This window comes from Hippopotamus amphibius, chromosome 2 (assembly GCF_030028045.1).
Source record: "Hippopotamus amphibius kiboko isolate mHipAmp2 chromosome 2, mHipAmp2.hap2, whole genome shotgun sequence".
NCBI classification, from domain to species: domain Eukaryota; kingdom Metazoa; phylum Chordata; class Mammalia; order Artiodactyla; family Hippopotamidae; genus Hippopotamus; species Hippopotamus amphibius.
In genome coordinates, this window is record NC_080187.1 from 216,606,421 (window position 1) to 216,620,173 (window position 13,753).

At 36.1% G+C, this 13,753-nt stretch overlaps 1 protein-coding gene across 9 annotated transcripts in view; it reads left to right on the forward strand.

The window, feature by feature from the left end:
• Positions 1–13,753, forward strand: part of SCAPER (S-phase cyclin A associated protein in the ER) — a 445,755-nt gene that overhangs the window by 25,129 nt on the left and 406,873 nt on the right. For 8 of the 9 annotated variants that reach the window (XM_057723485.1, XM_057723488.1, XM_057723489.1 and 5 more), the window contains exons 2-3: positions 1,113–1,179; positions 13,433–13,550. In XM_057723485.1, coding sequence (XP_057579468.1) covers positions 1,174–1,179; positions 13,433–13,550 — 124 coding nt within the window. In that variant the 5' untranslated portion in view covers positions 1,113–1,173. The remainder of the gene's footprint in view (positions 1–1,112; positions 1,180–13,432; positions 13,551–13,753) is intronic. The other variant, XM_057723493.1, reaches the window with a different exon arrangement.

The window sequence follows — 13,753 nt, forward strand, 5'->3', positions numbered from 1 at the left end:
GTTTTTCTGACTTTATGGATTTGCCCATTTTGAACGTTACATAAAAGTGAAATTAAGTAATATGTGGTCTTTTATGACTGGCTTCTTTCACTTAGCGTCTTGTGTTCAAGATTCACTTATGTTATAGCATGTACAAGCACTTTATTCTTTTTTATGGCTGAATAAGATTCCATTTTATGGATATAGCGCATTTATCCATCAGTTTTTGAGCATTTGGGTTGTTTCCACTTTTTGGCTATTAGGAATAATGTTGCTATGAATACTTTCATGTAAGTTTTTATGTGAACATATGTTTTCATTTGAAGTGCTGCATTTTAAAAGGAGCAGATTTACTTGACGAAGATAAATGACCTAGGCTGTCATCCCAGAAGATCAGGTTCCAGTTGCTACTTGCTTTTCTTTGTTCAGTAGCTTTTCTTATAGGATTAAGCCATTCTTTCTCCTGATTTTGCTGCCCTCTTGTTTTTTATCTAGTTCCCCAGCTTTGAATTTCTTTGAATAAAGGTTTGACCAACATTAAATAGGTTCCCTGAAAAGTAGGGTCTGTTCTATGTAGAGCCTTAGGTAATTTGTAAATTAGATATTCTGATAAAATCTCAGTTTTGAGAAGTTCCTAAGGAGAGGGTACACAGTGTTTTGTATACTGAGTTGGAATTCACTTATCAATTCAGTGAAAACAGTACTTAAAAAATGAAATAGAATAGAGTAGGAAATATCAGAGTGCATCTCTCGCAAATAGTGGTAAATATTAATTAATGAAACTTTGTTTCAGGTAATCGTGTGTGTGAACTGAGTCATGATATAAAGTGTGTGTTTATAGATGTAGTAAAAAAAAAAAAAAAGCTTGAAGCTCTGGATTGGGATATCATAGACTATGTAATTAATACTCTTTCTCTTCCATTTAATTTTTTTTGGTGAGCATTGAGGTACTGTTTAGCATAGAGTGTTTAAAACATGCCATAGCATATCTAAACGGAATATAAAGAAGTGATGTTTTGTTGTTTAATATAATGAGAAGCTTGCAGGGATGAGATTTTTATCTTTTTATGAATAAATATGATTTTATGACAATGTTATGACTGATAGTATGTACTATATGTTTTTTATTATAGGAGTCATACCCCATGGGTTTGTGTGGCAAATGAGCCTCTTGGCATAGAAAGGAATTAAAAAATGATGGTAAGTGATCAAGCTACCTTAAGCATTAACCTTAGTTTTTTTAGCCTCCTTCTGCCTGCCTGCCTTCCTTCTGTTTTTCATTCATTATCTTTTTTGATCTAATGTTTGTTACCTACAAGATACTCAGTGGAACACAGCTCTTATAAAGCACAGCAATAAAGTAACTGACCGTGAGTGTTCTATTCAACCTGAGAGCCATAGACTCTTACTCCTAACATTTGTACAACTTAGGGAATACAAATGCAAGGATACAGATACAAGAATACAAATGGAAGTCAGCTTTTTCTTACAATATGTCTTAATCTTAAAAAGTTACAAATCAGTTTATGTCAGCAGCCTGACCCACTTTCCTACCCAGGGCCCAGCCAGCTCTTAAAGGAGCAGTACTCTCCCTGGGGTTGGCAGAGTGGAAGTTGGGCCAGGGTGGTCTCCGAATCTTAGATGGGGACCGATGTGGTGAAACTTCCCAGAGAGCCTGGGCAGATGGTTCTCCTTCCCCATATTCTACTTTTCTAACTTAAGATCTACAGACAGCTCTAAGTATCTTCTTAAACTATCCCACTCAAACCCAGGAGAAGGAGGGAATGCAGTTTATAGGAGAATCCAGGCTGCTTAGACACCTCTTTGGGAGATTGGGGGTGGCAAATCTTAAGTAAAATTAGATGTTTTTACCTTGGTTTCCCAGCACAGGGGCTATGCTTTGCCTCCTTCCTTTCCTCATTGTCTGCTCTTAGGGTGGGGAGGTCTCAGTTCAGTTTGTGAATCCCTCTCTCTTAACTCCTGTACCCTCAATGAGTTACTTATTGTCTTTGGGTTTTGATATTTTTGGTGTTTTTGTATTTTGATAGGTGTAATCTTCTACTAAAGTGTAGGACTCAGGGCAGGAGCCTCCTCTTTTGGGTGTAAAGGCAGGCTATATCTACCTATATTTTCCTTTCCTTTCTTATCTCATCCTGCCCCATCCCACACTCCAGTTTCTTTTATATCTTAAAGACATAAAAAAAGTTCTGAGTTTTAAATTTTTTAAATCTGTCATTTGGGATCATTTTCCTTTTGCCTTCTATAATCTGAGAATTTCTTATAGTGAGGGCCTTTTAGTCCTAAGCTCTGTTTTTGTTTATCTGAAGATATCTTTTTTTTTCCTGCCCTAATTTTGAAGGATGGTCTTGCTGAGTATAGAAGTCTAGATTGACAAATTTTTCTCTCAGTATGTTGAAAAAATTATTCCATTATTTTCAGCCTCTTTTTGATTTTTTGATATTTCTTTTTGTTTTTGATTTTACTTTGTTTTAATATTATTTATTATTATTACATGGTTCAGAATTGAAACTATTAAACAATATTCATTTAGAGAAGTCTGACAGTGTCTCGTCTTCCTCTTCTTCCATTTGTGGGCAATCTTTTCTTTTCCAGTTTTTTTTATTGTAGTAAAATACACAAAATTTACCATCTCAACCATTTTAAGTGTACGGTTCAGTGATATTAAGTACATTCATATAGTTATGCAGCCTTCACCACTATCCATCTTCAGAACTCTTTTCATCTTTAAAAACTGAAACTCTATAGCTATTAAACAATAACTCCCTATTTCTTTCCTCCCCTAGCCCCTGGCAGCCACCATTTTACTTTGTCTCTATGATTTTGACTATTCTAGGTACCTCATTTAAGTGGAATCATACAGCACTTGTCTTTTTGTGACTGCTTTATTTCACTTAGCATAATATCCTAAGGTATTAGTATATGTCAGAATTTCCTTTTTAAGACTGAATAATATTCCGTTGTATGTGTATACCACATTTTACTTATCCATTCATTTGTCTGTGGGAAGTGTTGCTCCCACGTTTTAACTGTTGTGAAAATGCCACTGTGAACATGGGTGTATAAATATTTCTTTAAGACCCTACTTTTAATTATTTTTGCTATATATGCAAAGTAGAATTCCTGGATCCTATCAGATTTTTTGAGGAACCTCCATACTGTTTTCCACAGCAGCTATACCATTTTACATTCCGGCCAGTAGTGAACAAAGGTTCCAATTTGTTCACATCCTTGCCAACACTTGTTATTTTTGCTTTTTTTTGGGTAGTAGGTATCCTAATGGGTCTTGTGGGTAATCATTTTGACTAGTTTTTGGTTTATCCTTTATTGCTTGTATTTTCAAAAAGAAGAAAAAATATATAAATATTATATGTATAATGTACGTATATTTATCGTTCTTTCTCAAATCCAAAGATATCATATTCTAATACCTTTTTTCCCTTACTTAGCAACAATATACCCTAGAACATTAGAGATCTTAATTCCTTATTACAGCTGCAGAGTATTTCCTTTTGATCTGTGTTGTTTTTAAACTGCTTAATGGGCAAGGTATGGTAAAGCACTGCTTAGTAAAGCGCTGCACTCTAAAGAATATGGCCAAAACCTGAGTGTAAATGAAAAATGCCTGTGATCATCCATACAAAATAATTCACACACTGAAAATACGCTCGCCGTGCTTGTGGAATTCTTTTTTCTTATTCAGGAACCATAGTAGCACATTTCCCAGAATTCTAATAAATAAAAATCGACAGCTCATAGCTTGATAGGGAAGAAAAGAAATAATAAAGCTTTTGTTTTCTGCAAAATCATTAGGGAGTAAAGAGCCAAAAAGTCTTTAAAAACACTTTGGTCTGGGCCCATTTACTTGAAGACAGCCATCCACTGCCCTTCTATAGCTCCTCAGGGCTGTATATTATAGTATCATACAAAAGTTGGTGTTTGTAGTGGTAACCTGAATGTTTCAAGAAAAGAGGAAAGTCAGGGAACTGTGAGTCAGAGGTTTTCATCCAAAATGGTAAAATCAAAAAGAATTTGTGCTTACCAGGGCAGAACTTCAGTTGTGGATTTATGTTGGACACATTATTCCCAATGATGTTGTTCATTTATTCATGATATATTTATTTTGTCAATTATTTATTGATGATTTCTTTATAATGCCAATTATTCATCATTCATGATGTATTCATGTGCTGAGCACTGTACTAGCAGAAGTAATAGAGTGATGAACAAAATCCAGTCCTTCAGAAACTTACCTAATGGGGAAGATAGATGTTAAACACATAATTATATAGCTTGAAATAGAATTGTGAGTTGTGCTACAAAGGTATACAAGTTGATTTGAGTATATAAAAGGCGTCCTGGCCAAGTCTGGGAGTTGAAGATCCCTCATTCTGAGAAAGCTACCATTAAATTGGTACTTGAAAGATCATTAGACTTTGACTGGGCTAAGAGGAACACTGTCTTAGTTAGGATGCTTTCAGTAGCAAATAGAGATAAGACTTGATACAGTGGTTCAACAGTGTCACCAAGGATTTGATTGCTTTTCTTCCCTTGGTTCTGCCTTCTGTTTTGTTGCCATAATCTTAAGGCTTGCTCTCTTTAAGGTCCCTAATTGATTAGCAGTAGTTTTCAGAACTGTGTATTACCTCATGTATGGCTAGTAGGAAAATGAGTCTTTTTTCCAACATTTCAGGAGAAGATCTGAAGTCCACTGTCTATTGATCACCTTAGGTTACATGCTTACATCAGAATCACGTGTTATATCTGGGGGAGTGGAACATGCTGATTGGCTTAGGCAAGGTCATATGTTGCCTGGAGTTAGGGATGAAGTCTGCTTCTCTAGAACCACATGGGACCCCAACCAAAATTTAACTATTAGGAAAGATGTAGGGAATGAATGCTGGGGAGGAAGCCAATAAATGTATATTGTGGAGTGGCAGAACATTCAGAATAGAAGAGAGACTTCTATATAAATGCCCTGAATTAGGAGGGAGCTTGGTGGCTATAGGGAACTGAATAGAAGTCAGTGGGGTTGGAGCATGGCAGACAAGAAGAGTCATGGAAGAAGAGGCTAGAGTGGTAAACAGAGGCCTGTTTGTGCTTTGGTAGATAATGCCAGATTTCTAAAGTGGCTGTACCAGTTTAGCCTCCTGTCAGCAGTGTAAGCAGTTGCCCTAACTTCTCACTACCATAAGGTATAGTCACTTATTTAAAAAATTTTTTTCCTATTTCCAGTGCCTGCTTTGAGTACCTTTTTATGTAGTGATTGGTTATTTATGTATCTTCTGTGAAGTGCATACTCAAGTTTCATTTTCCTGTTGGATTGTCTTCCTTTTTCTAATTTAAGGAGTTCTTTATCTATCCTGGGTACAAGACCTTTGTTACTTTTATGCATATATCTTCTTTGTGGCTTGCTTTTTCATTCTTTTAACGATGTCTTTTTAATAGAATCTGTTCTTAATTTCAATGAAGTTCATTCAGTTTATCAATTTTTTTCCTATATGATTAGTGCTTTTTGTGTCCCAATTAAGACTTTTTTTCTCTACCTGAAGATCATGAAAATATCATCCTTTATTATCATTATTTTTAGGACCTTTTATTTTGCCGTAATTTCAAATTTAAGAAAGATTGCAAGAGGAGAACAAGGAATTCTCATATATTCTTTCACTAAGTTTACCAATTGCTGGTCTCTTTTCCTTTCTCATATTGTTTCTCTTTTTCTATGTGTATGCCTGTGTATATAAAACATACACACATGTGTAAGTATATATACAGTCATGTGGTTAGGACTCCACACTTCCACTGCAGGGGGCCTAGGCTTGGTCTGTGGTTGGGGATCTAGGATCCTGTGTGCCGCGTGGCAAGGCCGAGAAAAAAAGAGACACATACATATAAACACGTACACATATATACCTACACACGTACTTACATTTGCACACACATATAAATATATGCATGTTACTCTTCCATGAACCATTTGAAAATATTTTGATCTTGAGGAGACAGCAGTGAGTGGTGGCTTGAAGAGAGATCTTAGTTCCCTGCCCAGGAATTGAATCTGGGTAGCCTGGGTAAAAACCAGGAATCCTGCTACTAGACCACTAAGGGCTGGAGGGCTAGACACAGAGTTGCCCTGGCTCTTGCCACGATTGAAAAATGAATTTCTCAAAGAGGCAAAAACTATAAAAAAAGGTACAAAGTTTATTATTAGAGACACAGTGCAACAAGTGGGAGAGCACACAGAATAACAATTTGTGTATTTAAGACAGAAGCAAGGCAGAGATACATACCTGGAGAGAAAGGATATGGGCGTCTTCCCTAATGAGGAGGAGTGTACCAGAGAGGTGATTCAAATCACTTATATAGGGCAGTTCTTCTGGATCTTTGTTTACCTTTGGCCAATTATCTCATTTCTTTTCCACACCCTACCTATCCTAGAGCCCACCCCAACATGTGTGCACATCTTTTTGCCAAGATGGATTCTAGCATAGAGGCCTGTGGAGAGGTTGACATCACCTCTTATGGGGTGGCATCCCCTCCCTTTCTACACACGTGTAGTTGGGGAGGACTCCTAGACCTCAAGAATGAGAAATATGTGGTCTCTTTGGTTTTTATCCAAGCAAGACTCAGCTCCTCCTTGCCCCTGCCATTATCTTTATCTTTGAATATCTGTCCACAGGGGACAGATTTCAGCTGCTCAGCCTGGGGCCCTGTCTATCTCTTGCCTCAATTTGAAGCTAGCATACTCTTTTATCCCTGAATATTCAGTGTATATTTCCTAAGAACAAGGACATTCTCTTATATGACCATAATTCACTATCAAAATCTGGAAATTTAATGTTCACATAATACTATTATATAAGCCACAGTGTAGTCAGAATTTCTGATTATCTCAGTAAGTCTCTTACAGCTATTTTTTTTCTTGATCCATTTAGTTATCATTTTTCTTTGGTTTCCTTTAATCTGGAATAATTCTTCAGACTTTCTTTGCCTCTTTTGACTCTGCCATTTTTGAAGAGTACAGGACAGTTATTTTGAAGAATTTCACTCAGTTTGGATCGTGTTTCCTTATTATTAGAGTCAGAGTTTGTATTTTTGGCAGAATTTCATGAATGATGATGTATCCTTCTCATTATATCACATCAGGAAGCATGTAATGTCAGTTTGTCCTGCTATTGGTCATGTTGAATATAGGATATTGTCAGGTTTTTCTGTTTAAAGTTTGCTTTCTCTTTTGAAAATAACATCTAATTTGTTGAGAGATGCTTTGAGGCTTTGTAAATACCCTGCGACTCATCAAACTGTTTCTAGTTTTAGCATCCATTGATGATAATAGTTATTAAAGTAGCTAATAAATATTTGCATTCTCTCAAGTTATCTACATGCCTATCTATCTGTCTTTCAGGCTTCTTGGATTTTTTATTTTATTTACTGTTATAATCTATTACTACCATTTATTTTGATGTTCAGATTGTCCCTGATTTAGCTGGTGAAACTCCTTCAAATTGGCTCTTGTGTCTTTTCATATGCTCCTGTTATTCTTTGAGTCCTGTACTTTCTAGTGTAACAAGCTGTTCCAGGCTCACCTTATATTTTCCCTCTCATTCTTTCTCTCACCTTATTACATGGGTTAGGAACTTCAGTACAGTGATAAATAGAAGTGGTGATAGTAGACATCCTTGTCTCTTTCAAGATTATATCATTAAATTTGATATTTTCTGTAGTTTGTGAAGAATTTTTATCATAGATGGGTGTCCAGTATTTTTTTAAATTTATTTATTTATTTATTATTTTTGGGGGGGGTACAGCAAGTTCAGTCATCTGTTTTTATACACATATCCCCATATTCCCTCCCTTCCTTGACTCCCCCCGCCTCAAGTCCCGCCCACCCTTGGGTGTCCAGTTTTATCACATGCTTTTTTCATCTGTTGAAGTGAACATCAAACTTTTCTCATTTATTTTGTTAATATGGTAAATTACGTTCATTGATTTAAAAATGTTAAACCAGCCTTGCTTCCTGAAATAAAATCAGCTTGATTGTGATGTTTTACCTGGATTCAGTTTGCAAAAGTGTGTGTGTGTATGTATATGTAATTATCACATTGTTAACTTTTGAAAGAGTTTGAACTGGTAATTTACTTTTCTTGTCCTCTTAGGTTCTGATGTCCAGGGTCACGCAGGACTCTATGAGTTGAAATTTGATACTTTTTTATTCTCTGGATGACTTTAGTGTAATTTTTCCTTCAGTGATTAAGAGAATTCATCAGTGAAACCCATCTGAGCCTGGATTTTCTTTTGTGGAATTTCTTCAGTAAATATTTCTTTAGTATTTAAAATTAAAAAATTTTTTAAATAAATACTTAGGTTTTTCCATTTCCTTTTATGCCAAGATTTGGTTGTGTTTTTCAAAGAATTTGTGCATTTCATCAAAATTTTCAAATGCATTGATGTGTTATTTATAACATCCTTTTATCTTTTTGATATCTGGAGGTCCTCGAATCTGTAGTGATGTTCCTTTTTATTCTTGGTATTGGTTATTTTTGCCTTCTTTCTTCTTTTTGCTTGATCAGTCTTGCTAAGAGGTATATACGTTTCTTGGTAAACATTCTGAACACTTAACTTTCTTAGATTATATACTGCAAGACAGGAGTCCCCAACCCCTGGGCTGCAGACTGGTATTGGTCCACGGCCTGTTAGGAACTGGGCCGCACAGCAGGAGTTGAAAGGCAGGCAGGCAAGTAAAGCCTGAACAACCCCCCACCCCTCTGGTCCGTGGAAAAATTGTCTTCCGGGAAACTGGTCCCTGGTCCCCAAAAGGTTGGGGGCTGCTGCTGTAAGAGTCAAACAAAAATTTAACTCAAGACTGATGTGTGTGCTTTTAATTGGAACATTTACTATTTGAACAAGCCTCTGTAAAATCTCCCTATGACACTAGATGGCACACTGTGACTTTGGATGAAAATACATATATTTTGTTTAAGTCTCTTAGAAGAAAAGAACCTACGGGAAAGTACTGTTTGAATTAGACATCTATAATATTATGAAGTATCTCAGACTCATTTATTGCTTTTCAACCCTGATGCTTAAATTAAAACATTTAAAATTGTGTTGTTACTACTGACATTTTTATAAGAATAGGATTATTAAAAATGATTAGAATATATGAGTTTTTACTGAAAAGAGTCTGTCCAGCATATATTGCAGAAGGCACCTGTGCTTTAAGCTAAAAATGGTTTTCAGTCATTTGTTGTAGTAAGTTGAGTGTTATAGTGTTTTTCCTTATGGGGTATTAGAATTAAGAATGAAGACAGTCTTGAGCTGGTGGTTTTTTCTTTGAATGTGTGTATGTGTACTAAGTATAAAAGAACTAATTGCAAAATTTGTGGTAGAACTGAAATGTTTATAGAAGAAGTGAATACTACATTTCAAGTTTTCTGGTGTAGCAGTACTGCAGCATTGCTGTCTTGTCATTTTAGTTCTGAGAACCTCATTACTTTATGAAGACTCTTGAGTTATAAAGGATATAATAGTGAATTTTATGATCAGATATGTATCTGTGTATATCTACCTATACAGTTTTCTATGATTGCATAAGATAATTAACTGAAAAAGAGATGAAAGAAAGTAGGCCACCTATTTAAATGTGTTTATCTGGCCTGAAAGGAATAATGATACTTCTTGGGTAAAGCAGTGCTTATGTAGGGATTTCCCTGGTGGTCCAGTGGGTAAGACTCTGTGCTCCCAATGCAGGGGGCCTGGGTTCCATCTCTACTTGGGGAATTAGATCCCGCATGCCATAACTAAGAGTCTGCGTTCTGCAACTGAAAGATCCCATGTGCCGCAACTAAAGATCCTGTGTGCCACAACTATGAAGACCTGGTGCAGCCAAAATAAATAAATAAATATTAAAAAAACTTCAATTCATTAAAAACAAACAAATAATGCTTAGGTAACCTAAATGATAAATGCCAACCAAAGTTATGAAGCTAATAATCATTGAGAGATGTCTTTAAGCAAAAGGAGGAGATTTTACAATGTTACATTGATTGGAAAGTATGGGAATAGAAAAGAAATGATTCAAGTATTTCACACAGAATGGAGCTGAATCAGTGGTCATGGACTAATGAGTTTCAGCAAAAGCTTATGAGTTAGGTACGTAGATGCCATGTGGATATTTAAGGTAAGGTCAGAGGAATGAAGGAATGTGAGTGCAAGTATTTATTTTAAAAGTATAAAAAGTTAAGTTCTGGAGAGGGAAATTTGGGTTAGCTTTATAGCACAGAGTATTAGAGTGGTAGAGAGCAGTCTTTGTTTTCCTAATAATTTGGGCTAGTTGGTTCTTTCATTTGTGTACACTGAAATTCCTATTCTATTGAACAGGTAGTAATAAGTTATTGATTTATTTATTATAAATTATTACTTTTATCACTTTCTGGACAGTGCAGAGCTGTCAGTCTTACTGTACTGTTACTTCTTTAAAGGTGAGCTTTTTTTCCCTCCTCTGTATGCTTGTAGGATTTTCTCTATTTTTCAGGCTGTCATCAGTTTTTCTGTGGTCAGTTTAGGCATGATTTTCTTTGTATTTATCTTGCTTGGAGTTTGTAGAGCTTCTGGAATACTTGAGCTTTTATCTGTTGTCAACTTTAAACTATCAAAGGCATTAGTGGAACAGTTGGTGAAATTTAAATAATGATTGTAATTTAGATAATAATTTGGATCAATGATGATTTCCTGATTTGATAGTTTTAGTATAGTTATGTAGGGGAGTATCTTTGGATACTATGTGAAATACACATTGGAGTACATAAGGGTGAAAGGTATCATGATTGCAGTTTATTCTCAGATGTTTTAGGAAAAAAATGTATGGATATTTTGAGGATTTTTTTGTGCTAATTTGTAACTTTTCTGTAATTTGAATTTATTTCAAACTAAACAATAATATATATCACCCAGTTGGCTTCTTGCCACACAGCCATACCCATCTGTTTACATGTTGTCTGTGGCTGTGGTCACACCAAATGGCATGATTGAGTAGTTGTCATAGATACTATATGGCCTGCAAAGCCTAAAATAAAAATCTGTTTATTATCTGACCCATTGCAGAGGTAGTTTGCAGACCCCTGCCCTAGAGTGTAGTGACTTTTTTCTTCTCTCAAAGTCATACCAGTCATTAATAAGTTTCTTTATTTGAGAACAATGTGTTGCCTTTCTTCCACATACTCTCCAAATAAGCAAGTGATTAAAACTAACCAGTAGGTGAGGAGAACCCAAAAAGTAGAGTAACATATTACAAGTGTATGATGTAATCACACTGAAAGGGTGAGAAGAACTAATTTAAGAAATTTTGGAAAACAAAATCCAATATTTTGGATACTGTAAGGCTAAAGACGGAACTGTATAGAAATATAATCTTGTTAATAAGTGTGTTTCTCACAGAGATATGGGTTAGCAGTTATGAAACTACTTTTTTTTTTTTTTTTTTTTTTTTACTTTTTGGCCACGTGGCACGGCTTGTGGGATCTTAGTTCCCCAAGCAGGGATCAAACCCGGGCCCTCGGCAGTGAAAGCATGGAGTCCTAACCACTGGACCACCAGGGAATTCCCTTTTTTTTTTTTTTTTTTTGAAACTTTATGTATATATTAGAATTGAACAGAAAAGTAAATATATTTTAGATGATGAGAGCTGGGTTTCTTACTAATAGAGAAAGAAATTATAAATAAGGAAAGGGGAAGGCTGAAATGAACCTGTGGTGTAGGATTGAAATCAGAGGTATTACTATAAACTCAGAGTTTTCAATATCTCTATACAAATAGATACCGAAGTACAGATGTGTGCGCTGTGGATTGGTGTGCATACATATAGTTCCTCTTATCCGTCCTGACTCTGTGGGTTGTTGAGGTGGCTTTTCTGCTGTGCCTGGGGTGCTGGGATGTCAGCAGTCACCTGGGGGCTTGACTGGGCTGGAATGTCCAAGATGGCTCAGTGGATGTTGTCTGTCAGCTGGGAGCTCAACTGGGGTTGTCAGTCAGAGTGCTGTCTGTACCTGGTCTCTCTGCTGGTGGCTTCAGCTTCTCATGCCACGATGGCTGGATTTCAGGAGAGAGCATTCCAAGAAACTGAGGTAGAGACTGCAAAGCTTCTTATAACCTGTTTTCAGAAATTATGCAATGTCACTTCCACCTCATTTTATAGGTCAAAAAGTAGGTCACAGAGCCAGGTTCAAGGGGAGGGGATTACACAGAGCATGAACACCAGCAGTGGTTTATTGAGGGGAAGGGGGGCATCTTTGGAGACTAGATACCATGTTGATTAATTCATGTTATTTTTTGCTCTTATGTGTGTGGGTCACTCATTTGGATTATTAATTCTTAGAGGGTGAGTATACTACCTTATATTTTTATATTCTTCTCAGTTTCTTACAGAGTGCTTTACACATAGTAATTGCCCAGTAAATGTGTTGTTACCTGAGGATTCCGGGGATGCTAAGAGTTTAGGCTGGTAAGAACTAGAAGAGAAGATGAACGCACCCATTAATTGGACTAGGATTTTGGGCTGGGCCCAGTAGTGAACTCTTTTCAGAAAGGGGTAGATTGCCTGCATGGAGTTAAGGGTTGGGCAAGGAGGCTACATCCTTGTGATCATAGGGATGGTTTAAAGCCCTTTTCTTTTCATAGATTCTTGGCTTATAAAAATGGGCTATTTTCATATAACATTCATTAGTGGGAAGGTAATTTCCTTTACGTTACTGGACCTGGGTTCCATTGGCCCAGGGTCTTGGTGGGGCTGAATATGTAGGCTAGTGTTGCTTTCAGCTATATGGGACTAGAGCAGGCAAGAATACACATACACACACCCAAACATATGTATATATACACACATTGTGTGCAGTAGGGCAGAGTTCTAAATTTTGCAAGTTAAGTTTGTCAGTTTACAGGAATTGCTATTAAATCCCAATAACTTGGAGATAAAATTATGTAGTGGAAATTTACAGCTGAGTGAAAATTTAGTTTAGCATCATCTGTAGGGAAAAGTAAGAGTCTTGAAGACATTTTACAGTGTGGAGAGCTTTCAGAGGGAATATGCAGTATGTTTGTAGAAACTACTCTTGCTTTAACTTGTTGATACATAAGGGGGAGTGGTGCTGAAATAGGCACACCAGTTAGTGTTTGTGCTCCTTAGGATACTTTTTCAAAGCTTAGGTTGAATTTATTCTTGAGATGATTTATTTATTTTTAAAGTTGTAAAATTCAGTCTTTTTAGCACTAAAAAAGATCTGTGACTTACTCTTATTTCTGTGTAAGCACCTTTCTGATCCCAAATTAGTTTTAAGTGTTTCCTTTCTGAGAAAATAAGAGAAATGAATTTGTCTGCCAAATATATTTTATATGTTGACTACTTTAATAAACTAATACATGTTCTCTTTTTGGTGCACAGGCTTCATTCCAGCGCTCCAATAGTCATGACAAAGTAAGGAGAATAGTTGCAGAGGAGGGTCGTACAGCAAGAAACCTAATAGCTTGGAGTGTTCCACTAGAAAGCAAAGATGATGATGGTATGTGTTAAAAAAAAAGTTTAACTTTTGTTGCAAATCAGAAGAATGTATTTAGTGAACAGTAGAAAGACTGAAAACTGTTTACAATTAGAAATCTTGGGCAAATTAGTGTGTATTAAATAAGAAATAATTTTTAATTGCTTTTTTATTTTACCTAATCCACAAATGAAAATGATGTTGTTAATTTCACTGTTTCACATAGG